Source organism: Nipponia nippon, unplaced genomic scaffold (assembly GCF_047370975.1).
Source record: "Nipponia nippon isolate SJK-2023a ecotype South Korea unplaced genomic scaffold, ASM4737097v1 scaffold_7, whole genome shotgun sequence".
Taxonomy (NCBI): domain Eukaryota; kingdom Metazoa; phylum Chordata; class Aves; order Pelecaniformes; family Threskiornithidae; genus Nipponia; species Nipponia nippon.
In genome coordinates, this window is record NW_028262391.1 from 52,809,965 (window position 1) to 52,834,855 (window position 24,891).

The following is a 24,891-nucleotide window of genomic DNA, read 5'->3' on the forward strand; positions in this document are numbered from 1 at the left end:
AGAAGGTGTCTAAAAGATTATAAACTCTTATTACTAGATCTTGTTTCAAAAATTTTCTCCTATTTGGATTTTAGTTTCAGTCAAATTCCATCAGACTTCCTTCCTAAATCTTTCAAAATGGAAACAAAGCAAAGTTTGATCACGTGCTTACTTCCAGGAGTTGCCACTGAGAATCATTACAAACTGGCTTGAGAGATTAAAATACTTTCTTGGATACATCCCGTTTTGTTCAGTGACTTATGATCCATTTGCAAACTGCTGGATGAAATTCCCTTCTGACAAAGATACAGGAACAAGATCCAAGAAGTCTGACCTGAGCACAGGACACCTCCTTCCCAATGATGTAGTTTTCCATATATAGTACAAAACGTTGTCTGAGCCCAAGGTATCAGTATAACTGGGTTTATAATACTATCTCTGTCCTTCAGCTTGCCTACAAAGTTGTTGCAGCTCCTTGTTTCTAGAGAGCTGAGACTTAGTTCTTGACTTTTATGCTTTCGTAAGGTGCTGAAAAGACTAGAGGCGTTCCTAAGTTCGTTTGGAGCCCTAGCGTCAGTTATCTGCTCATGAGTTCATTGATGCAGTATCAAAGGATGTAACATAAGGCTAACTTTTATCTGACTTGTGTGGTTCTGCTCGTCGCTCTGTCCTTGTACTACAATACTTAAATGCTGCTTTTGGTTGCATGTCCCCAGAACGTTACCCTGTTGTACACAATGCGGGTGGCAAACATCGACAAATTTGAAGAGAAGCTGAGAGCTGTGGAGGATGAGCTGAATATTGATGAGAAAGAGAGAATCCCTGTTTCCTACAAACATCCTGGCTTTTATGGAAAGTATGATATAAATTTGTGCTTACTGTTGATCTTATATTGGTGACAGCATTGCTCCCGTGGAAAGGAAAGTGCCTTTCAACTAAATGTTGTTATTATAAATATAGAACAAAAAAGTGGTCCCAGTTTTGGAGCGCTTACCCCATCTTTCAGAAATAGGCATGCTCTAGATGTACCTTTGTGTCTCAAAAGTGAGGGTCCCAAGGAGGTGTCTGGAACTGCAGAACGCAGCAGACCAAAACGTTTCAGGTCAGTGTCAGCAAGTCTGAGGAAAGTCTGTGTCAGTTGCTGCGCATTCTTGCACAGCTGAGCACTTTTTGTCCTTATAATCAATTATTCAAGTGCAGAGCGTGATAGAAATCCTGACTCAACAAGTGATGTTACACCCTGGTCTGTGGAGAATGCTGGTGCTGCAGTAAGCCTTCCCCCATTAAAATGCTTTGAGGAAGGCCTGTGGTGGTTGTTCAGTCTGTAAAGATAAACACCTAGTTTTGGCCTGCTTCTCCAGCAGCTGTAGATCAGAGGACAGCCTGTGCTGGTGCTCGCTCCAGCTGTGAGCCACATACTGAGCAGAGCAGCTCTGATGCTAGCATACAAAATCTCAGTAAGGGGAGTACTTCTGTTAAACTTACAGCCCTTTTCTGTTGCCTGAAACCAAGATCCTTTGCTTAAAAAGCAAAACAATGCTCAAAGCTTTTGATTCTATGATTCTGAAATCAGCTATAATGAGCAAGAAGAGGGAAGATCTGTCAAAAGGCTACAGAGCACTGGCTAGATTTTATTCCGTGCTTTCATACGATGTAGTAATGCTTTGTGGTCGTTTGCTGCTGAGGTGGCTTATTTGCCCTTCTGTGAAGACCGGCAGCTTGTTTTTTGCAAAACAGGATTTATGGGGTCCAGAGTACAGACCAGACCTGCGAAGCTCACTCGCTGGGCTTAAACAAGTCCGCCTCCATCACTGATGGCCGTTACGCTGGTGTAGAAAGAGGCTTTCCATAAGCGTGGGGAGAAACTCCAGCATTTGAAGAGCTCTCAACTACTTGCTTATTCTAAAGTGCTAACAGGGAGACGTAGTGCAGAAGTCCTGTCTGCTAAGTGAAGAAATCCCAGTCCCTATCAACCAGGAAAGATGGCATCATGCCGGTACAGTTACCTGCCGGGGTGGCCTGGTCACCTACTTGTGCACCACGCAGAGCGCGTCATCTGCTTTTGGTGGCTCACAGGGTTTGGAGCACAGTGGCCTTCCCCCTGGAGATGGGGATGGCCAGTGTGTGTAACTCTTCCTCCCAGACACCTCACCAAAAAGTGAAGCAAATGTCGTGTTCATATAGGAATGGATACCTGGACTGGATTTTTGTCTGGTTACTTGTCATCTGAACAACATTTGCACATTTTTAATACATGGTTTCTATGAAGATAAACCTTTTTAATTGATCATGCAGTACGAGACCTTTAGTTGAAATTCAGAACTTGCCAATTTTTTCAAACTTGTGTATAACAGGAAGAGTAGACTGAACAGTTAGTCAGCCACCAACACAAGCTGCTTCCCCTGCCCCTGAAAAGAGATAATTTTTTTTTTTTTTAAGAGATATTATAGGGTCTGAAGTCTCTCAGGAGACTTGATGAATGTCTGGAGAATTCAGAGTCTCGGTCTGGTGTTTGAACCTGTCAGGTGCAGAGCACTTGCAGCTTGGATTCAGTTTACTCTGGGATGTGGGCGCTTGATGTGTTTCAGAATTAATCTTGTTTGCATAGTTGACAAATTGAAGGTGACTTTCAGTTTCCAGTGTTGCCTAGGTTCTCTCACCGAGAAGAAACAAATTCAGCTGGGTACATAGCACATGCTGCTCCCCTTGCTTCAGTAAATCATCCCTCTGTGAGAGATGGAACACACATTCCTAATTTAAAGATAAGACGCAGAAGTGTGGCGAGACCAGATGATTTCACAGGCATGTGAAGCAGAACAGGATCCCGCAAATCTCAACCTGTCATCTGACATACGATCATTTTTCCTCCTATTGAAAGCATCCTTTTCTTAGACCTGACAGGATATTTGTGCTCAGCGTGTTTGTCTTGTAACTGTGTTAGACCTGCAGTGTCCTCTCTGCTCCACGTCTCCCTCCTAATGCAATTGGTATTGCAAAAGATCCCAAAAATCGACGATGTTGGTTGCTGTAGCGCTTCTGACACAAAGGACTTCTGAGAGACCTGACCGGGGGGGCCAACCAGGCTAGGTGGAGCAGCCTCTTAACGGGAGACCCACGCTGGGATTTCTGCCAGGATTAGGGGAGGTGGAGTCTCCCTGGTGTTGCCGGACGCAGATCTTCTGCAGTGAGCTCCCTTTGGATGGGCTGCCAGCCCCACTGGGTTCTTCTCTGAGTGCAATTTGACTGCCTGAAGGTCCTATTTGTTTTATAAGTAGGAATGCCTCTGAAGGGGATGGCGAGGTCGAATTTCTTCCACAGCTGCAAGCAGTATTTGCCGCTGTCCTCTGTTTAACTTTTTAGGTTATGTAATTGTTGGAGTTTTTGTTTTATATATCTAAAAACCTGTAAAGGTTCCGTTTTCTTAGTCACGTCTGCTCATTGCTGCACTTGTAGCCTAAACATCAGGACCTTCAAAATACTGAAAATAGTTATGTTGAGTAATATTTACCAAGTTGTGGCCGAACACCTGAATTTGTACCTGTCTTGCTTTTGTCCTTTTAGTGATATCATTTCCCTGATAGTGACGCTTGTGGCCGTGTCCATGTTGTGGAGCATCTTCCGCCTTATTAGGGTTGCGAGCCGGGTAGGAGGATTCAACGCCTTTGTGAGTATCCTGGATCTTGATGTTGTTTTGCAGCCTGTGGGTAGTCTTGTCTTCTGCCGGCCTCATCTCCTCCCCTTTCCCCAACAAAGTCAATGCAGAATGAGAACTAATGATGCCAAGGACTCTCCAGTCTTGACACATCTTGCATCTTTTCCCGTCCTGATCATCTGACTAGATTGTACAGTAACTGGCCTTAGCTGAGGCGCTTTCTTTCCCCGGTGGTAGGAAGGGCTGAGCTCAGTGAATTTGCAGTCCAGTTTGCTCTGCTATTTTCAAAGCCTGTTAATGAGTTGCAGCTGCAGATGGTGTTTTTCACTGGGTCCTGCCAATATGCCTCCTATACAGCCAGAAGTAGGAATTGCTGCTTTCTGCAAAATAAGTTCTCAATTTATAAAATATGTTCAGATTCTGGATTTCATTATGTGTTGGCCTGTTCCGCTCATGCCACATGCCTCACTTGCAACATCAGTCAAATCTCCCCCTCCCCTCTTCCACCCTTGCCTGGATCAGCTGATGAAACTCTGTAGAAATCAGCCCGGGGTGCACTGCCATTGACTGCAGGGATTTGAGGGTGAAAATACGGTGAATTCAGTCCCTTGTTAGATTTCTCACTCAGTCTCCTCTGCAGTTCTCTTTTGGCTTTGGGATTCTCTTCACACAAAGGGATGCAGCTGCTCAGAGGAGAAGAATATTTTAAAGAAGTGTTGAGTAATGAGGGCCTTGAGGACTGGATTCTGTCCTTGCATAAGTGGGGACAGCTAGGCCCTGCATGTTTAACTCTTCGTTTGGATAAGCTGATGTTTCTGAGGCCTGAGAAGCTGTAAACTTTCTTCTCAAAGAAAAAAAAAAATCCGGAGTAGCTGTTTTCAGTAGAACATAATGAGCAGTTACAAGTAGGGCATTTAACTACATTCTTGTTTTGACTGTCACTGTGGCTTAACACGCACCAGGAGACTGAAATGTGGTGTCTATTAAATTTGAGAACCTATAGTTCTGTCCTGCCTTGTGTTGCAGTAGACAATGGTGCAAAGTGTCTGTTTATACGCATTTACAAGAGTATTGGTAATTATTTACCACTGACAGTTACTTACCATCAATACAGATTCCTCAAAATTATACCTATCCCATGTGTATTAAGGATCAGTGAGTTTAGAAATCAGGGAGAAGATCCCAAATAAGGTTTTGGGCATTCTGCATGGTTTTAATCAGTATCGCTGCCTGGTCTACATGGAGTTTATGCTGGATTGTGTTGGGACTAATCCTGCAGGTTTATTCTGGCTCTACCCAACAAAACGTGGATAAATAACGTTTGAGTCCACAATCCAGCTGTAATGTGTTTCCAAAGGAAAAAGTTAGTAAAACACCAATACGCTGGTGGGCATTTCAGTCTGTTTTTAGGGGCAGGTTATACCTGTGCTGTGCTGTCTCCGAAAGTACAGCAAACAGCCTTTCCAGGCTGTTGCCTTGTCCAGAGTCAGAGCCTGTCGTCAGTACTTGTGCTACTTTCCACAGAACCAGTTGAAAATGGCTCGTTTCACCATTGTGGACGGGAAGTCTGGAAAAGGGATCGGCTTCAAGGATGTAGCTGGAATGCATGAGGCGAAAATGGAAGTCAAAGAATTTGTGGACTATTTAAAGGTATATAAAAGTAGAACAAAATAAGTGCTTTCTTCCTGTCGTCTGGGATAGGTGGCTGACCTGGGAAGGGGGTATATTCTTCTCTTCATCCTTCGTGATACTGAGCAGCCTCTGTTTAAATAAACTGACAGCTTTTTATGCTGTGATCAGCGTGACTCCATCTCTCTGTTTCCAGTTCCGTAACAGGAATGCAGATGTAGCTGCTCCCATTAGCAGCTCAGAGTTGCTCAGGCTGAAAACAGTATCGGGAAGCTCTGGGCAGCCATGTTCTTGTGCAGATGCTTCACGTGAGCCGTGGGCCCGACAGTTGTGTTGTTCTTGCAGAGTCCTGATCGCTACCTTCAGCTTGGGGCTAAAGTGCCCAAGGGTGCCTTGTTACTTGGACCGCCAGGCTGTGGGAAGACGTTGCTGGCGAAGGCCGTGGCTACAGAAGCACAGGTGCCGTTTTTGGCCATGGCGGGCTCTGAGTTCGTGGAGGTGATAGGAGGTGAGCTTCTCCGGAGGAAGGGTGTGGAGGTTACTTGGTCTGTTGTGGAGTTGGAGGGTGCTGGCTGGGCCTTTTGCAAAGGACAGAGTTTTAGCCTATCTTTGCATGAGGAGGATAAGTTGGATAGTTCTACTGAAAATATAACAGGTTTTCAGCGACAGAGAGTACTTAATTATGTAGTACGTAAAATGCATGCCCTCTGAATTGCTAGTTGTTTCTTTCGGACAGTGTGCAGCCATGGTTCTTCACCTGAGGGAGTTATCTCTGACTTCCCTGCACCTATTATTAAAGCCACTGACTGAGGCTTCCTTCCTCGTGTGGGAATGCTGATGGATTTTCTCCTGCTCCCTGCTGATGGGGAAAGTATGGCCTCTTTGTGCCTTGGGATTTCCAGCTTTCTCCTTTTCTTCCTCCTAGATCTCTTGAGACCCGACATGAGTCAGTGTGCAGGAAAATGCTGAATATTTCTGCTTCTGACCTGTGGAAGGATCAGGAGTTCATGTTAGGAGCTGGGAGCAGAGCTCTTCTTACAGCAGCTGTAGGAGTCCCTGCAGTTTTGGGAGCTCGGTTAAAAGCCAGCACACTCCAGCAGGAGCTGTGCCTAAGGGCTAAACATATGAGTTCTGTGGCTATTTCTTTGTGCTGGGAGTTTGAGAGAGGGACTGTCATATACTGAGAGTTTGTCCACTGTCAAGTGTCTCGTTGGGGGCCAGTAATGCTGCTCTCCAGTTTTGCTAACAATTTTAGCTACGAGGCTTATTTCTTCTTCCCTTCCCCTATAGGTCTTGGAGCTGCCAGAGTTCGGAGCCTCTTCAGAGAAGCCCAGGCTCGTGCACCCTGCATCGTGTACATCGACGAAATTGATGCTGTGGGCAAGAAGCGCTCAACCAATATATCTGGTTTTGCCAATGCTGAGGAGGAGCAGACCTTAAACCAGCTGCTGGTAGAAATGGACGGTCAGTATTTCCCTCTGCCTCTCGGCAGCTGGGCCCTTATCACCTCGAGATCCAAGCTGTTGGCCTGTACATCTTTTTCCTGCTTGAACTTGCCATGCCTCTTCAGCCTTCTCTTCTTGCTGAAGGAGTTACAATTGCATTGAAACAAGTCTCCTTCTCCTCTTCCCTGGGACACGGCTAGCTTGCACTTCGCAGCCTGTTCAGGACTAAGCCCAGAACTACAGCTTGGTCGCGTCCTTGCTAAAAGACCGTCGGTATGACAAGTGATGACTGTGTTTCGGGCCGCTGTGTAGCGAAGGGGCTGTGGCCCTGGAAGTCAGGATGGTTTTTTCCTATGTGGACACCAGCGTGGCCTTGGCTGGCCTTGCTCTGGTTTCAGAGGTCATCGTATCGCTCACTTGAAGTGGGTCCTTTCTCTGTTCTTTCTCCCCTTCACCAGCTGCTGCACTGAGTACAGAGGAAAAGCAGCGGCTGCTGTTCAGCACAGGGTTTGTGGAAGTTGTGTGCCCCGTACGTGCTTCATGGTGACCCAGGCTTTCCTGCAGAACCCTTACGAATCTCCTCAAGCACTGGTCTGAACCCACGTTAGTCCCTGTTTCTGAAGGGAGTGTAGCGTGTCTGTCCTCATGTCCCTGGAGAGTTAGACAGGACTACACCAGAGCTGCTGGTGCCTAAGGAAGTCGTTTGGCTTAGGACAGATCTCTGAGTATGTGCTGTGACTAGGTTGTGGAGATAACCCTCTTGAAATCTAGACATTTATATAGGCTTTTAAGGGTTTGGGGCTGAATCTAGTAAATTCTAAAACCCTGGAGCCAACGGATTTTGTGACTGTACTGAAGATCCTGAGTCAGAAGGGAGCGTAGTGTCACATCCAGAGTGAATTTGCACCAACGGCCACGTGAGCATCCACCTGCTAATAAAATCAACAGAAAATGTGCATTGGAGATCATGGCTGGCAGAGGGCAGCACCCCCAAAGACTCTTACTGTAGTAAATGGCTTCAGTTTGGGAGTATGTTTTCCCACTGGCAATTGGAGAAGAATTATTTGCAGTACTAGGGAACCAAAAGAAAACAAATTGGCAGCAAGGGCACTGCTGTCTGTAGAGGGTAACATTTAGGTCCAGCTGGCTGTTAAGTGTTGTTGAACACTTGCTGTATTCCGTCTAAGACAGGTTTAACGCCTGTTGAAGTTTAAAGTTGAGTTGTCCCAGAGGGACATAAGCAATATAATGTATCAATTCTCCCATCCTTTGACTTATTCTCACGTTGTCTGCCTGGCTACGGGATCCCTATCTTAACTGAGAGAGAGAAGCTTTGCAAACAAGCCCTGGTTTGATGCCACGCTTCTGGATGGTTTCTGGCTGTCCTGCATCTGGAGTCGGCCCTTTTTTCAGATACTTTCACACAGGTGCCAAAAAGAAAGATCCTTTGGCTATTGTTAGTCATAACTCTGTCAGAGCCTGCAGCGCTGACCCAACTTGCAATGTTTCTGTTGCTAAATCTTATTATTGCAGAGGAGGGTAAGGAATAACTAACTACCTGCCCGTCAGGGAGGGTTTGTATCAGTCTGCTGTTTCGTGGGACAGAGCCGCCTTTTCCCTTGACTGTAACTGTGACACTCGTTGTCTCGTCACACTCTTCATATGAAAAATTAAAAGCCGTCCTGCACTAAAAGCATCCCCCTTTCTCCAGCCCTTGGGGGTTAAAACTGCTTGGTTTTTTTACTGAATGTTTGCAGTGAAATGTTGATGCAGCCCTGCTAAAGTAGAGCACGTCCTGCAGTTCAGCAGCAAGGCTGCCTTCTGGAGACTGCTCTGGAGTCCACCCTCCCTTTTCAAGGGGAGAAGCTGGGACTTGTAAAAATGCTTTCAGCGAAGGGCAGATGTTCCTTCATACGGCACGCAAGATGATCTATGATTCTGGATCTCTGCCCTTGCTGCAGAAGGAGGAGAAACTGTAAGCAGGAGCACAGCACGGTACAGACAAGGTAGAGTGGTCCTGCTGTACGGAGACCTCTCTGCTTCAGCAGGGGTGCCATAAAGTTTCTGAAGGAGAGGAATGAGCTTTGAGTAGGTCCTAAATAACCAGACAGACAGAAATCTGGTTATTAGAGGAACACCCTTGAAACACATAATGCTACGTAAATACCAGAAATCACCTTAAATACATGTGTGCAGTTCCCTGGGACTTTGCACAGGCACTAACTGAGGCACCTTGGCCAAGCACGTACATGTACTTGGATGACCATAGCTGTTTACAGCTGTATCTGTATAGTAGATGATCTCGACAGAAAAGGACAGTAGTAACACAGAACAGCAGTTCTGGCTTGGTTGTTTTCTTTTCTCCTGACAGTTGTAGGGTGAGCTGGCAACAGGTTAACACTGAATTAAATGGAGGCCCATCCGTCTGTTCAGGAATATGTAGTCAGTACAATCCACATCTGTGTACCAAAAATGAAAATGTCTGGTTTCTTCTAGTCTGTAGAAATTAGGCATGGTTTCTGGAGTGTATTCTTGGCGAGTCTCTATTCAGAAATTAGGGTACAACTCTATTGGAAATTGAGTTTAGAAGGTGAACATTACCCTCAAGATGTACTTCAGTAGTCCCTTGCTTGCTGTGTGCTGCCTAGTTTATTTTTAAAGTTATATTGTCTCATTATTTATTCGTGTCTCATACAGATCATGTACTAAGCCCCTCATTTTGCTAAGTGCTTTATCAAACACCCACTAAAAAAAATAGCCCAGGGAGTTCACAGTGTCCGATGGGAGACAGCTGGCACGGACTGTCAGGCGAGTACAAGAAACATGGACTTTCTGTTGGCTTGTACTCGTAAGCGGTGATCTTGGCACATGTTACTGAAATATTATCTAACTGAGCATGTTACCTAAACAAACACTGAAGTGCTACGTGCATCATGGCAAAAGAGTTCTCGGAATGACAGTGAATAAGGTTTTTTAGGAGGTTAACAGTTCTGCCCAAGCACAAGCGGAGGAGTGGTGTGTGTTTGTAATGAGGAAGCCTTGAAACGGAAGGTTGAGAGCTCTGTTTTAGCTGTCTTCAGCTAAAATTGATGGTTAAAGTTCTGCAAGGCAACACCATAGAACCAAGTTAGCTATTAATGTGAAAAAAAAATCGTGCACAAAAGTAGATCTGTGAGTCATCCGCGGTGATTGTTGAATTTGTGTGTTCGAATGAGATTACTCAGAGGTAAGGTAGAGGAAGAAAAGGAGGGTCAGAACTGTATGGAACCTGCTCTGCAGGCTGGAGGAAGGATGAGGACCCCAAGAAAAAAAGCCATTATGCTAAGCTGTATGGGATGAATGTGCAGTTTGATACTGAGTAATTCTGGTACACATGTTGGAGAGGAATTGTAGTGCTCTTCCTACAAGTGACCTTGCTTTCCTTCACTCTGACAGCTTTCCTCATGTTCTGGAAGCACCGGGAGTCTGGTGGGAGAAGGGGAGGGACTGGAGGGAGCCTGTGCGTACAAAAGCTGTTTTTAAAACCAGAGTGACACATGTACTCCAGTCTTTGTCAAAACAGGTGCCTGGTTTGAATAGTGAATCTTCCCTCACAAACCGCAAACAAGCGGAAGAGAAATGTGACCCAAATATCTCCTCTGTTCTGAATGCATTGGAGAGGAGCTTGACGGTCCTGGGCTGATCGGTGTTTTGTGAATGAAAATGCAGGATGTCTTTTGATAGCAGCTCTTCACGTGAAATCCTCAGACAAGACCTCTCCCCTGATCTGTGCTGTATGCAAGTTTCTGACCCCGAGGCTTCCCTCGCAAAGGTGACCCCGTTTTAATGATACGGCTCACAGATGATGTCTGAAAGGCTTTTGAACAAATGGCTGGAGAATTACACAGCGTAATAATGCAGATGAGATGCCCATCAAAGTAACGTGCTCGGTGTCAGTGGGGGGCACAGCACTTGCCAGTTCAAGTGGGCCCTTGTTGTCCTTCCCTTTTTGAAGTGGCTTCATTTGTAAACATTGTAGATATGAAGGCTCTCTTTCGGCTACATTTTCAGAGCTGTTTTTCATTTGTTGATGTGGCTGAGGAGTTGCTTTTGTAGACTGCTCCTTTGGCTGATCTTTGCCTGTGGAAGCCAAAGCCTGTGACGTGCCAGGTGATGTTGCGTTGGGAACAGTAATGTGAATCGGAGGCTGCAGTTGTGGATTTCTTGGAGCAGTGTTTCGCACCGCCGGGATACAGGCTTGAGAGCAAGTGGAGCAGAAGCTGATGTGAGGAGGATGCTCTCAGCGGTTCTGGTTTTTTATATTTGTTCTAATAGTCAGACCTATTTTAAGAGAGTCTTCCCAGCTGCAAAGCAGATAATGTACTGTACCATCTAATCCTGCCGTGTGAATGAAGCCTGCTATCCCCCAAGTGCCTGCCAGTCTCTCTGCTTATTTATCACACTCTGAAGTGTGGTGTAATACGTGCCTGAAGAATGGCCGGCTTCATCCTCTCCAGGAGCTTATTTAGACAGTGTGCTGCAGGGAGGAAGAACTGAGGTTCGCTACAGCACAAGCCGACAGAGCCGGTCCTGTGACTTACCTGTAACCTTAATCTCTCTGCTGAGCTCTTGTACGCTGACACATTTGGCAGCTCTTCTGGTGGAGCTGGAGAGAGCTGAAACTCGCCCGGCTTACGTGCACAAAGCTGCCTCTCTGCAGCGTGTGACTTGGCAGCGAAGGAAGCACGGGGGACTAACGCGTCCTTTCCCTGGGAAGGCTGCTGTGTGCCAGGGCTGTTGAATCTGCTGTAAGCAGGTGACTCATACCCAGGGGCCTGCGGGCACCTGGTGGAATGTAATAAATAAGCAGTGTGGTTCAGTGATTCAACGTGATCTCTGGCTTCCCCACCCAAGCAGCCCAACCGCCTGCCCCTTTCTGCCCTCCTCCAGCTGCTGCTGCTCTGGCTTCCCCGGGAAGCCCTGTCTGCCTTTGATGCCTCCATACTGCAGCCTGCTCTCGCAAAGCCTGTAAAGCCTGATGCTCCCTTCATCTTTAAGACCTGGAGACAAAACCTGCTCTGACTGTGGCTTGAGCTAGTGCATGGTAATCATCACTGCGAAGCTGTTTGGTTGCATTTTGTGTCTGCCTACATGTCTGTGGTGTAAGTTCTGCAGGGTTGGTCTTTGCACTGGTCTGCAGTATGCCCGGGTGCCTTCTGAGTGATAAAAGATGAGCGAGAAGACAAAAGATCAAATCATGCTGTAACATGCCCCTTGCTGGGTGGCAAGGCTACGTCCTCTCTTTCTGCATTAACCTGAGCTGGTCAGAAGAAAGCCTGTCCCTTCCCTGGTGATCCTGGTGGCCTAGCTGTGACTGAAGGTGAAAAGTAAATGAAAGCTGAAAGGGCTTTTCACAGAAATATTGGGAGGGAAAGGCTGTTTCAGCTAGCAAACATTGTTTTTACAACCTGGAGCTAAAGGAGAAGGAATTGACTTAAGCCTGGGGGTGAGAAGGCATCTCCTAACTCATCAGAATAGAGAGATTCTGTTCTTGGTTCTAGTTGGAGCAATTTCCAAATGTGTCAAAAGGAAGGGAAAAAGAGAGTTTCAAGCCAAAGGTTATTAAGTAAATGAAAAGGGAATTTCAGAGTATCTGTGATGACTGGGGACTGGCCTGGGTGACTTGGGAGGTTCCTTCTGCCTTGTGCTCCTAGCTGAAGAGGACACTTTCTCAGCCTCAGCTGCCCCCAAGGGTGCTGTCAGCACCCTCTGGCTTCATGCTAAAGCCGTGTAAGCCGTTCTCTGCATCCTGCCCTGCCCCGTCCCTTTGTATGCTTGCAGTGCAGCACCTGTGATGGTGAAAACCTTCACCTTTGTTTTTGCTTGTTTTTCTACAGGAATGGGGACCACAGATCATGTCATAGTGCTGGCTTCCACCAACCGTGCTGATGTCTTGGATAACGCCTTGATGAGACCCGGGAGGCTTGACAGGCACATCTTCATTGATCTTCCAACACTCCAGGTATATTCCACCTACTGCCCTGTCTTTACCGTGAGGCTAATGACTAAGGTGTCCTAGTCCTTGCTGGTGATTCGCTGGCCTGGCAAAGGCTGAGCTTGGAGAAGACAGAGATGGTAAGCTTCTGTTTGCCTTTATTCTTATTTACGCGCTCTAAATGAAGGATTTGACATGCTAATGCGGGTGCTTGTTTCTCTGAAATGACAACTGGGTTTTCAAGTGTGTGTGCTCTGGTATGAGCTTTGGCAATGAATTCTTCTGTGAGGTTCTCTTTGCCATGCAGATGCAGAACTATGTCTGTGTCTTCTCTCCAGGAAATTGGGAACCACCTAATTGGCAAGTTGGCTTCTGTAAGAGCTTAAGTTGTCATGTGCCTTGAGCACCATTTGTTCTTTAGGTTTATTGTCCTCACTGTCCTTGTAAGGCTCCTCATTTTCCTTTAGGCAGCCTCTTAAGTGACTTTCTCCTTCTGAATGCTTTTTAAATCCATTTACTAGGAGTCTTCCATGCCCGTCGTGTTGACATTTGTAGCAGAGTTTTGGGAATAGGCTCAGCTGCAGTAAAGATCTGTCTGCTCTGCCAGCACAGGCTCTTCTTCTCCCATCTGTGCTTTACTGGCGTCCTCCGAGTTTTCAGTTAAAATACCTTAAATGCCTGATACAATCTGGCACCGGAAGCATGAACTCTGCAGCTGCCCTGAAGGAGGAAGGGGAAAAACCCTGGCAACTGAGGCCATTGTTTTACTCAGGATCTCCTGGACCAGCTGAATGAGTCACTCCTTGGCTACGGGCCAGCCGTCATCTCACCCCCACCTTCGGCTGGGAAGGGGTCGCAGGCTAAGCAGCTAGGAGATGGGGTTTTTGTTTGCGGTGTGTGAGGGAGCAGGTAGAGGCAGTCGGAGCTCCGAGTGCTTCTATGGTAAGAGAAAAGTTAAGACAGATCGGAGTGAAAGTTAGGAGGGGAGAGTGGCCCTGAGAGAGAAAGCAGTGACTCATGGTAAGCCTCCATACATCTGTTCTGAATTTGAGAGCTGGGTGTTTATCAGGGCTCCTGTAGCACTAAAATGCTGTAAGGACAGCCCTGCCCTCTGGTGGCAATGTCACCGTCCCCGCTGCCAGCGGTCTGCTCCTTCCCTGCTCCTTACCACGCATCGAAGCTGCCGTGTTGTGAAGGCTTGCTGGGCTGAGGTGTTCTGTGCTCTTTACAGGAGAGAAGAGAGATCTTTGAGCAGCACCTGAAGGGTCTCAAACTGATCCAAGATGCCAGCTTCTACTCCCAGCACCTTGCTGAACTGACTCCGGGCTTCAGCGGTATGACATGCTGTGTCCTTGGGGGGCTGCTCTGCCTGCTTCTATGCTACTTCTGCAGTTCAACCTGGGGGCTTCTTGGCTGCTTAGTTTTAACAGAGTATTTTGGTCTAAAGGGCCTTTTTCTTCAAGCCTTCTCCATCTCTATGGAAATAGTGGGAGCCTAACCAGCTCCCTGGTGAATGGAGCTGTGATGAGCAATTGTTCACGGCTATTTTCAATCTTCTGAAACTTCTGGGACTAGCAGGGTGTGGGGGGTAGGGAAAACAGACTTTTATAATGCCTGAGTTCCTAATTCCTAAGGGGAGGAACCACTGCTCATACTCCTGTCCAAGCTGTTGTTGAGGATGAGATGTTGCACTTCAGGGGAAAGACTCTTAAGTTGATATATGTTACCGGGAAAGCGATAGGAGGAATGAATAGCAATTACTTTGTCGGTCAGAGTAGAAATTGGACAACTCTGCCTGGCTCCTGCATTGAGCCTGTTTCCAGGGTAGGTCCCTGGGAGTTTGAAACAGTGCTGAGCAAGGGGCTCCAGAGTTCCTGTTGATGTGGAGTTCCTGGAATATCCTTTCTGGGTTTCCCCTCTAACAGGCCCCAGCGCACTGCCTCTTCGTGACTTCTTTCAGCAGCCCCCCGCCACCATCACCCACCCACACAAACTCAGAACAGATGTTCTTTCTCTTCCACACAGAGGTTGTGCGGTCGCTGTACGAACAGTGCGGCAGCCCGTGCCAACCCAGACTGCCCACGCCGCTCCCCTGTTGCCGAGAGCCAGCCTTGGCTTTAGCCTGTTAATTGATTGCTGAACTCTGTCCTCTGTGTGGCAACGCAGCGTTCATTGCCAAGGCAGCTGTATTGTTCAAATCCAACATAAACGCCGTGGACTAGGTTTGCTCTCTGTTCCCAAGGAACAAAAAAGTGCAGGCTACTTGACTTCCTTAGGTCCTCTTCCAGATTTGTTCTTGCCTCTTCTGAAATCTGTCACATCACAAATCCAATGTAATTCTTGTAAACTCTTGTCTACAGGAGCTGACATAGCGAATATATGTAATGAAGCTGCTCTTCATGCCGCTAGAGAAGGTCACAAATCCATCGATACTTTCAACTTCGAGTATGCTGTGGAGAGAGTCATTGCAGGTAAGTGACCTAGCCATTTCTGTTGTCTTACTAGTCTGTATCGCGCTTCTTGAGAGAAGGCTCAAGCGAGTGGGTTACATTTGAGGAAGATAGATGGGTCCTAGCTGTGCTCTGTCCTGTAGAGCTGTCCTGAGGATCGTAGATGCCATAGTCACAAAAAGCTCTCTGAACAAGACCTCAGAGGGATCTATCTTCCCAAATCTGCAGGCAGCCTGAACCAGTAGCTCAGGGAAGAAGACCAGTAGCAAAACAGTAGAGAGGGGAATTAAAATCTGTATGGCTTTTTTAGTTGAAAAAGGTGGGGGTTTTTTTTGTTTTTTAAAAAAAAAAAAAGAGTGGAAGTATCTCTGGGTTTTTCTTGCTGCTCTGGACACCTGCTACATAAACATGAATAGCAAACAGGCTACACATCCTCAACAGCAAGAAATTAGAGATTTTTCTTTTTGGCCTCAAAGCCCAGGCTTTGATGAATCTTCAGAATAAACTGAAAGACACTAGAGTACTGTTCTCCCTCTGAGAACATCCTGTCGGCCTTTCCTCTGCTGGCAATCACACAAGCGACAGGGAATCTCTGGAGATTACCCTGTAGCGGCATATTGTATGCAGGGGAAAAAGAGTTCCCAGAACTCTTGACTTCACCTGAGGGATTTGAATCTGGTGGGTTTCGGTCTGAACTGCCCTGTAGGCAAGCCTTGGTTTTCATAATCGGACGCTTAACTGCTTCCCGGCTGCAGCGTCGTTACCGGGGGGTGAGCCTGGGCAAATGGAATGGCACGCTGTGCTTTTCTTAGTAGAGCGTGTGGAACAGGATGTTTGTACTGGGTCAGTTATTTCCTTGATCCTGGAATCTAGTCCTGAGTGTCTGCTTTATCAGAAAATGCCTAAACAAGTCCTCATTTAAGAGAACATTTTTTTTTTTTGAGAAAATTCCTGACAGTTTCACCTGCCTCTTAAAACCAAAACCCGTGGAGTGCTTTGGGTAACTGTGGCCACACTTGCACAAAGCCCAGACTGTACTCAGCGGCTGCCAGGAGGGGACAGCGAGACGACTCTGGTCGTAACACAGAAGTCCTCCTCAGCCAGAGCAGACGTGTGCTTTACTTTCCCCTCTGCAGGAGAGAAAGCACCAAACTTGCAGGGATTCACTTGGCTTTTCTTTCTGAATTCCACCCTCGCCTTAGTTCCCCAGACTTGGAAGATAAGGCAAAAAGCAAGTAAGGCCGCAGGGGATGCGTAGCAGAAGGGATATCTGGGATTAATGTGGCGGGGCATTGCAGGGCATGGCCTTCAGCAGATTCACTGCTGACAAGCTGACTTGCTTCACTAAGGCTCTGTGGCGTGTAGGAGGCCGTAAAGTCTTTTTGTTGCTTAATCGGATTCTTTCACATTAGCAGGACCTGGCTATTTTTTATAGACTAAGTCTAAAAGGCCCCAAACCACCCTTCAGGCCCGTATATTAAATGTACCCTTGCCATGTCATAGCAACGCTTCTGGGTGTCACAATCCAGAGGGCATTTCAGTTGCTGTAAAAGCTTTTCTTGAAAGAAAGAAGATATTACTGTGCTTTCCATTATAAGCTTCTGGTTTTAATAAGAGTGGTGTGAAATCAAAAGAGAACTTTGCAAGTCCAGAGGCCCTGTCAGCCTTAAAGCTTTGTGTTGCTGTAAGGGAGGAGTACGAACTTCTCTCTGTGGTAGTCCCCATTGTGTTTTTAGTTTGGGAACAGAAAGCAGTCAATAAGTCGGGTCTCCTGGGAGCAAGGGAGGAAGCCTGCTGAGCACACAGAGACATTTAGAGGTTGCCTTTAGAAGATGTAGTGGAGCCTGCTTTCTTGGTGGGGTTTGTGTACACCAAGGCCAGAAAGATGCACCAGAGTTGTTTCCTGGGTTGTTTCATAAATGTGATAAGTACAGGCCTTCAGAGAACTTTCCTGCCTGGAGATTACTTTATGTAGGAAAAGAAATAATCTTTGTAGGCATACTGTGTGCTATTGTGAAGAGTACAGTCCCTCCCGCCTTGGTGGGCTGACAGAGGAATACTTCCAGAATTTTTTAAGTGTGTGTGTGGAGAGAGAGAGAGTATGTATATACATCTTGCTACGGAAAGAGACATACAAGTACGTGCGCACACACTGCTGAAGGCAGGGTAAGGGACTGGCTGACTGATGAAAATCAAGGCTGTTGCAATTAATCTGCTGTTCCATCACCATCATGCCTTGCAGGGCACAGTGGTTTCCAGGGTCCCTGAGCAGTAATTTTACAAGATCTGCCACACTAATTTTGCTGTTTCCTTGTTTAATAAAGCTCTTGACTTTGTTTAAAAATTAATGTTAATAGAATGTTGTTTTCCAAGACATCAAGCAAGCTTGGTGTAATACTGCTCTCGACTCTGCCTGCTCTACCCCCTGCTGCTCCTGGCACTGTATGGAGACATCGGCTTTAAAGTACTGGTACCTTTTTGCGTTCAACGTGCCGAGCTATAATGAGTGCTTGATATGCAGCGTATCCTGTAGTTAACATATTTTCTATGTGCTAGAAGTTTTACTTCCATTCAGCATTTTTTTTTTTTTTTAAATCCTAATTGGACTTACTCTGTGTTACGGACTACTGGGTTGGAAAATAGACACTTTCAAAAATCACCTTTTTGGAGGAAGTATTAAGTGAGAGTTATGGCTTAATTTGCTAGTTCTCAGGAGCCTGGGAATAAGCTCATACGGAGCACGCCATGTGTAATCAGAGACATTTCCAGGGTCTGGAGAAAAATTTTTGTATATACTCTTGGTCTTTTGCTGATTTGAACACTCTTAATGCACAAGAATCTCAGCTGGGACCTCTCTTATATATAATGCAACATCTTGCTTCTCCCATGTTCTGCCTAAGGGATTGAAGGACCGTACAGCAAAATCAGTATGATATTCCAGCTAGTCTCTGTTTTGGGTTGTTGGGTTGTTTGTTTTTTTTTTCCAAATGGCAGACTGACTTGTGAGATCTGTCCCTGGGCAGAGATAAGAGTGTAACATGCCTTTGGCAGAGCCAGGAACAGAACAGAGCTTTGCATTCTAGAGCTGTGATCTAATCAAATGTTAAATTATTTGTCTAATGATTGAGTCTGTTGTAAGGAGAAGAGGGGGGAAAAGTTTCTGCCAGTGGTTTTTAGGCAATCCAAGCATGGATTGCTTTCTACTGCGGGGACAGAGAGCACCTTCCACTGCGTGTAATGGAAGGGCTTTTTACTGCCTCTCCTGTAGATGGAGTGCAACATGAAGCTTGCTGGCTGTTCAGCCACGGCCTGTGCTAGCTTGTGCACTTCGCTGTACAAGATTACGCCCTGCTGGTTGCACCTATTGCCGGCTATCTTATTGAGTCCTTGTCTGTGTTCCTATAGGCACTGCCAAAAGAAGCCAGATCTTGTCACCAGAAGAGAGGAAGGTTGTGGCGTTTCACGAATCGGGTCATGCGTTGGTTGGCTGGCTGCTGGAGCACACCGAGGCTGTGATGAAGGTAACTCCGCTACCAGCTCTTGCGTAATGAAGCCCGTCGCTGGGTGGGAAGAGAGTCCTTTGGGGGTCCCCTATTGATTGTTTCGTGGTACTTGTGGTGAATTCTGCTGCGTTACCCTGTCCTCCGTGAGCTTGGAGCTGTGAACACTGCAGCAAAATAAATGGCAAATCTAGAATCATAGAATCATTTAGGTTGGAAAGGACCTTTAAGATCATCAAGTCCAACCGTTAACCCAGCGCTGCCAAGTCCACCACTAAATCACGTCTCTAAAATATGCTGTGGAGAAATGCATTATTAGGCTCCGTTGATGATAGTGATGGTGCAAAGCTGATTAACCAGCTATAGGAGAAGCCTTGCCGTGAAAAGCCAACTGTAAAGCTGTTTGGAGCAACTGAGTCTCCTGATGCTGCTGCTCAGTTCGTGCGCTTCCTCCCGGCACAGAGTGCTGCCCCGTGCGTGCACGTGTGCGTATGCGATCTCCTTCCTTGCCGCGGCTTGCCGGCATGTTGCAGCCAGCGAAGCTACCGTTGCAGGAACTGCTCTGATGCTGACGGAGAGATGTGTTTTTCAGATCGGCGTGCTTGGGAGTTTGTCTGCCTGAAGCCCTTGTCTGGAGGGAAAGGCCTCTCTTTGGCACCCCAGGATGTGTTCTCTCCCATGCACATCTCCTCCTCCAGAAGCCTTGACACTGGGGGGAGGCGGGGAGCGCAGATGACAAGAGCGACAGCTTCTTGGCTTGCCACCAGCAGCAAATTCACTCTGAATGACCTGTTGTATAAGCTGAACTGTTGATAATTTAATGGGTGGGGGAAATGGCTCTTATTTTTCTGAAGGCATCCTATCTTTCTCCAGGTATTCTCAGTGATTCTGGAACACAGTAAAGTGAACTCTCTTTGGTTTATACCCTCCAAAGCAACTCCTAAATCTCAGGATTTCACTGGCTTGCTGTTAAGGACAATTTCCTTTTTGTTTCTTGAGCAGAAAGTGCCAGAAAGTGTAGCTGTGAAGGCAGAGCCTTTAGCGCAGGAGTGGTGACATACTGCAGTCCTTGGCCGTGTCTCTGTGGGTCAGCCTGCCCCATAGCTTTCGACAAATTTCACTGGGAATGCAAGCCTCTTCCTGTTTTCCTCTGCTGCTGTAGTTGGGAGCTCTCTTGTTCTCTGAACTGAGGGAGCTGCTCTGTGTTGCAGGTTTCCATAGCCCCTCGAACAAACGCAGCGCTGGGATTCGCTCAGATCCTTCCAAGAGAGCAGTACCTCTTCACCAAGGAGCAGCTGCTGGAGAGGATGTGTATGGCGCTGGGGGGCAGAGTGTCTGAGGCCATCACTTTTAACAAAGTCACTACAGGTGAGGAGCCCGGCCCTGGCACAGGCGCGGAGCTTGTGCTAAGGGAGCCTGAACTTCTGCGCTTGCTCTGTCCAGGGGTGATCTGAGCACGAGATGGAGGTTTCCCGCCCTGGGAAGGGGAAACGTCCAATTGCGTGTTTTGATCTCAGGCTTGCGTTTGCAAGCATGGAGGTCTCTCGTTGTTGGTTGCCTCTGTGTTGTCTTAGACTTGTCCCCAAGCCTAAGGCCACAGGTGCAACTACCCAGTGAGACTCTCAGCTCACAGGAGGGCCTAAACCTTTCTGTGCCGTGTTTCCAACTAGTTATATCCAAGTGGGATAACAGTGGGCAGTGGCGGGTAAGCATTCCACGTGAGCTAGCTACCAGTAGATTCGCTCACCATTGTGCGTGGGTCCTGCAGGACATGTTAAAGGTCCATCAGCAGGCAGAGTGTTCACCTCCGTGGGCTCCTGTGGGTCCTCTGGTCTCCTCTCGACTGGTGGAATGTGTGTCTGTGCAGGATGTGCTCCTCTTGCACTCAGCTCAGAGCTGGTAAGCATTGCGTCTCTCTCTCTCCTGCCCAGGAGCCCAGGATGACCTGAAGAAGGTGACCAAGATAGCCTACTCCATGGTGAAGCAGTACGGGATGGTGCCCAGCATTGGGCAGCTCTCCTTCCCGGACCTGGAGACCGCAGCTGGAATTGGTCGGCGCCCTTTCAGCCAGGGACTTCAGCAAATGATGGACCACGTAAGGCCACCCTTGGTTACGCGTTCCCATTTGTTCTTTACTACCTGCAGTTCAGTAAAAAAAAAATGCAAGTAACTCGCACCCAAACAATTTGCATTTTTCTGTTAGCCGTTAAGTAATAACTTTCAATAACTGAACACTTAGTATTATTCTATGGCTTACTATGGCTGTGAAATATCCTGCGGTGCATAAAACTGACCGTGAAAGCTGCGGTCTTGGTTCCAATGTGGACAAGACGCTGGTGAGCTTCTGGGAGAGAGGAGAGTCAAATGTGACGTTTGGAGAGAGGGAGAAATGCTTTGCAGGGAAGAAGGAATAATCTGGAGAGACTGGGGGGTTGTTCAAATGTCTCCACTTCCTAGATCAGAGAGGCTATCTAACCAAAACAATGGTTCAGACTGAAAAGTGTTAGCCTCTTTTGACAGGAAATTTGGCTCCATTGCTGCGAAAAACATTGCCTTAGTTGAAAAGTCAAATAGCTAGAAACAGAAAAACTCTGATTCGGAAGCACTATGGTTGTGCTTCCGTGGAATTTGTTCTGAGCTGCATCTTTTGCTACTGGACAGCCTGCTTAATTAGACTGCATTTCCCATCAGCTGGGACGCTACTGAAGAGTTGTGCTCGTGCAGGCATTCACTGTTCCTTATCAGGAGTACTCCTCTGGCTCTTTTTCAAAGGATTCATCTGTATTTTCTGTTGATGGGAACCACTTTCTGCCTGGCTCAGTTTGCGGATTCCATCCCTCGGTGCTCTCCTTGTTTATCCACGTGTCGTGTTTGTTGCCAACTGCGCTCCGAATCTCTCTTCTTGTTCCTGTCTTCTAGGAAGCAAAAGTCCTGGTGGCTCAGGCTTACAGGCGCACAGAAAAACTCTTACTGGAGAACCGGGACAAGCTGCAAACAGTAAGTTGAAATTGTGTGAGATTTTTGATGTTAGTTTTGGTTTGTTGGGGTTTTTTAACTGGTGGTTTTTGCCTTGCTACTTTTCTGTGCTCCGTAGCTCGGCCGTTGCAGTGTCTCTGTGGCTGTAGAAAGTCTGTAGTGGCAGCGCTGGGGCGTGTGTTGTGAACAAGTGACTGTTCACTGCACGTCCCCCGGATGAGGAGCAGGCACAGTGAGGAACGTGTGCCTTTTCCAGCAGCGAGCAGTCTGCCTCCTGCCACCAGCTGGTATTTGCAGGGTAGAGGAGTAGGAGTGCTCTGCGGAAGTGATCAAAGCTAGAATTTGTGTCCCCCACCTGCACTCCTCTGCTAGCCTCTGGGCAGCGTAATTTCCTGGAAAGCAGATAGGGACTGGTTTTGTGAAGCCTGGAAAGGCAGGAGCAGCTCATCCTTGCAGGTCCTGTAGACGTACAGGACAGTTTATGGCTCTGTTGAAGGAATAGGGGACCTGTCACCTTGGCTGACCGGTGCTGGTTCATGCTTTCTGGTGACTCCAGACAGTTTTCACCTGCCAGCTCCTTGATACCGAATATACCAAGGAGTCCTTGTTGCAAGGCAGAGCTTTGCCGCCTCCTCTGTCTGTCCGGACAGTCACCCTGGCGTGTCCCCACCTCTCTGCCAGGAGCTCGGTACCCCTCGCTCTGGGCTGAGCCACGCCTGGGTTGCAGCACCCTGCCTACCTACTTGATCTTCCCTTCACAAGTCCCATCCGTAACATCCAAAATGACCAGGAGTCAACTTAGCGTTGTATGTTTTGCAAATAAAACAATCCTTTTCTTTAAATCTTCTTTTGAAACAACAACAACAACCCCTTCAGCTGTGCAACTGCAGGCCCCCTGTGCGTGGTAAGGTAACCAGAGCTGGCTTGTTCGGGCGCCCCGCTGTTGGCCGTGTCACAGCCCTGTCCCCGGGACAGTGCCCTGGAGTGCTCTGAAGGCAAGGCCTTGTCAGGGGGCCTCCTCTCTGCAGGCCGCCTCTGTTCTGGTGCTTTCATTTAACAGCAGTCAGATGTTTGCTAGAGGCTCATCATAGAAAAACTTTTAAGTTAAGCCAAAGTATCTACAGAGTAAATGTGTCGGTTGCCAGGCCAGTGTGTCGCATCTTGTCAGCAGAATTGAGCCTTTCCATGTTGGACAACCACCTGCTGCTCAAGTGTGGTCCTTCTGCTGGCAGAGGGGCCGGAGAACTCAGCTTTTCTGGAGAGGAACTTCGGATGACCTTCAGCCATTGCCTGCAGGAGCAGACAGCTCTTTGTTATCCCTCTTTGTACAGGGGAGGGCTCTGGGTCTGGCTCTGGTCTCGTTTGCTGTTACTTTGGCATCTTAGACAGGGCCACAGGTGCAGTGACAGTGGCAGGAAGGGCACTTCTCAAATTGTTCCTGGAGTTCTGACTCGCCAAATCATTCCCTAGAGCTTGCTTTGTTGCCTCCAGTCATACTACGTATTCCTGGCCAAAAACGCTCTTGTGAAAGGTGCCGGCAGCCTGGAGAACTTTGTGCTGGCTCCAGCAGGCTTTCGGGTCACCCCGTCTGTGGTGGGGAGCCAGGGCTCTGCTCCTCCTGGGCCGCGGCACGTGCTGCGTCCAGATGTTGAGGTCTGAGTTGAGCTGGCAGGGAGAGTTCAGATCAGTTCAGGGAGGCTGTTTTCAAACCCCTGCGCCTCATTATGCTTTATTTACTCTTTCTAGCTGTCTCATGCCCTCCTGGAGAAAGAAGTGATAAATTATGATGACATTGAAGCTTTGATTGGGCCTCCACCCTATGGGCCAAAGAAAATGATAGCTCCTCAGAGCTGGCTTCAAGCAGAGAGAGACAAGCAAGACACAAGAGATGAAGAAATGCCCCAGCAGCCACCAAACCATGAGGAGGAGGAAGAACCACGCCTGAGACCAGTATGAAGCCCGCTCCTGATGTGGAACGGGAGGACTCTAGAGGCTTCTTTTGGACACAGAGCCTTTCCCTTTTCAGCTCTGGAATCAAAGATACCGAGCAGGGAATCTGTGCTGCTGTTACCCAAAAATTAAGGGTTGGCTACATTGGCTCTTTTAACGAGCTCTTCCCTGCAGGAAGGAGAACTCCTTAGGATTTTGAAAATTGATTCTCAGCAGGGTAGTAGTGATTAGGAGTTGGGTAAGTCTAATCTGCCAGAAAGATTTCTTGTACGCAGGAGCGGTGTACATGTTCTTAAGGGTGAAAGATCCCGTGGAGTCCTTGTAAGCCGCCTCTCGCTATGGGGCGTGACACGGCAGGGGTGTGGGGCCGTTCCCTGCAGTGCCGGCACGCCCAGCATAGCCAAACCCCTGCCAGACTGAGGTGGCTGTAGTTCTTACGCGACTCTGCTGTAACCTTTCATCATCTCTGCTGCCGAACAGAAAACAGAAACTGAAAAAGAGACCTCACTAGAATAAACTGTCCCTAATGTTTGCTGTGTCTGTGGAATATGTCCAGATGTGGAGATGTGTTTTGGCACGTGCAAAGCTTTGGTGCAGCCATGGCGTTGTACGGGACAAGGGCTTTTCTTCTCCCTGGCCGATAACTTAGATTCAGTTTTTATAGCAAGTGTCTCGCAAGCTGAGGTTGGGGGAAAACCTGCGTACAGAACCCAACGTAACCCCGCAGCGTGACATTGCAGAGGGTGGCTCCTGTTGGGAGACTGTTTTCGGCGGCCCTGCTGGCTCGGAGCTGGAGAGGCGCGCTCGGGAACGCGCGCAGGAACAGGGGTGTCCGCTGGGAAGCCTCGGTAAAAAGCTGGCAGTTCCTCTGGCTCCGGCCTCGCGGCTCTTGCAAAACAAGCTGTGATGACGTGGTGGTCTGCCGTTCATCAGGGAAAGCATTAAAATGATCGTTGCGGCTGGGTTAATCTTTTAGGAAGGAGTTATTCCATGAGGATTGTCCGTGACCTGAAGGACCCCAGTCTCTGCCAGCGTTCAGCTCCCGGCCCCCGGGCTCCTCTTGGGGCTGGAGCCGAGCGCCTCGTTCCTCTGGATCTCTCCCCTGTCCCCGCCACCTCCCTGGGGCATCGCTGGTTGTCATCCCGTCGTGCCTGCGCTTCCCCTTGCTTTGAGGGAGAGAAGTGGTTTTTCTAAATTCGGGATGCTACAGTTTTTTTTCTTCCAAACCTGTTTGTTTCTTCACAAGTTCATTCTTTGAATTCACTTGTCTGGCAGCAGGTGACATTTCAAGCATTCTCTCATCTTATATTTAAAAATCAGTCACGGCCGCGTTCCG

The 24,891-nt window shown here is 47.8% G+C and overlaps 1 protein-coding gene across 4 annotated transcripts in view; it reads left to right on the forward strand.

Annotated features, from left to right (window-relative positions):
• SPG7 (SPG7 matrix AAA peptidase subunit, paraplegin) overlaps positions 1-24,087 on the forward strand; it is a 41,198-nt gene extending 17,111 nt beyond the window's left edge. For 3 of the 4 annotated variants that reach the window (XM_087738862.1, XM_087738863.1, XM_087738861.1), the window contains exons 5-17: positions 696-835; positions 3,541-3,643; positions 5,156-5,281; positions 5,606-5,768; positions 6,551-6,724; positions 12,582-12,706; positions 13,911-14,013; positions 15,040-15,150; positions 18,535-18,650; positions 19,841-19,997; positions 20,561-20,724; positions 21,549-21,626; positions 23,352-24,087. In XM_087738862.1, coding sequence (XP_087594988.1) covers positions 696-835; positions 3,541-3,643; positions 5,156-5,281; positions 5,606-5,768; positions 6,551-6,724; positions 12,582-12,706; positions 13,911-14,013; positions 15,040-15,150; positions 18,535-18,650; positions 19,841-19,997; positions 20,561-20,724; positions 21,549-21,626; positions 23,352-23,561 — 1,770 coding nt within the window. In that variant the 3' untranslated portion in view covers positions 23,562-24,087. Of the gene's footprint in view, positions 1-695; positions 836-3,540; positions 3,644-5,155; positions 5,282-5,605; positions 5,769-6,550; positions 6,725-12,581; positions 12,707-13,910; positions 14,014-15,039; positions 15,151-17,502; positions 17,594-18,534; positions 18,651-19,840; positions 19,998-20,560; positions 20,725-21,548; positions 21,627-23,351 lie in introns of those variants that run through there. The other variant, XM_087738864.1, reaches the window with a different exon arrangement.
• The last annotated feature ends 804 nt before the right edge of the window (positions 24,088-24,891 follow it).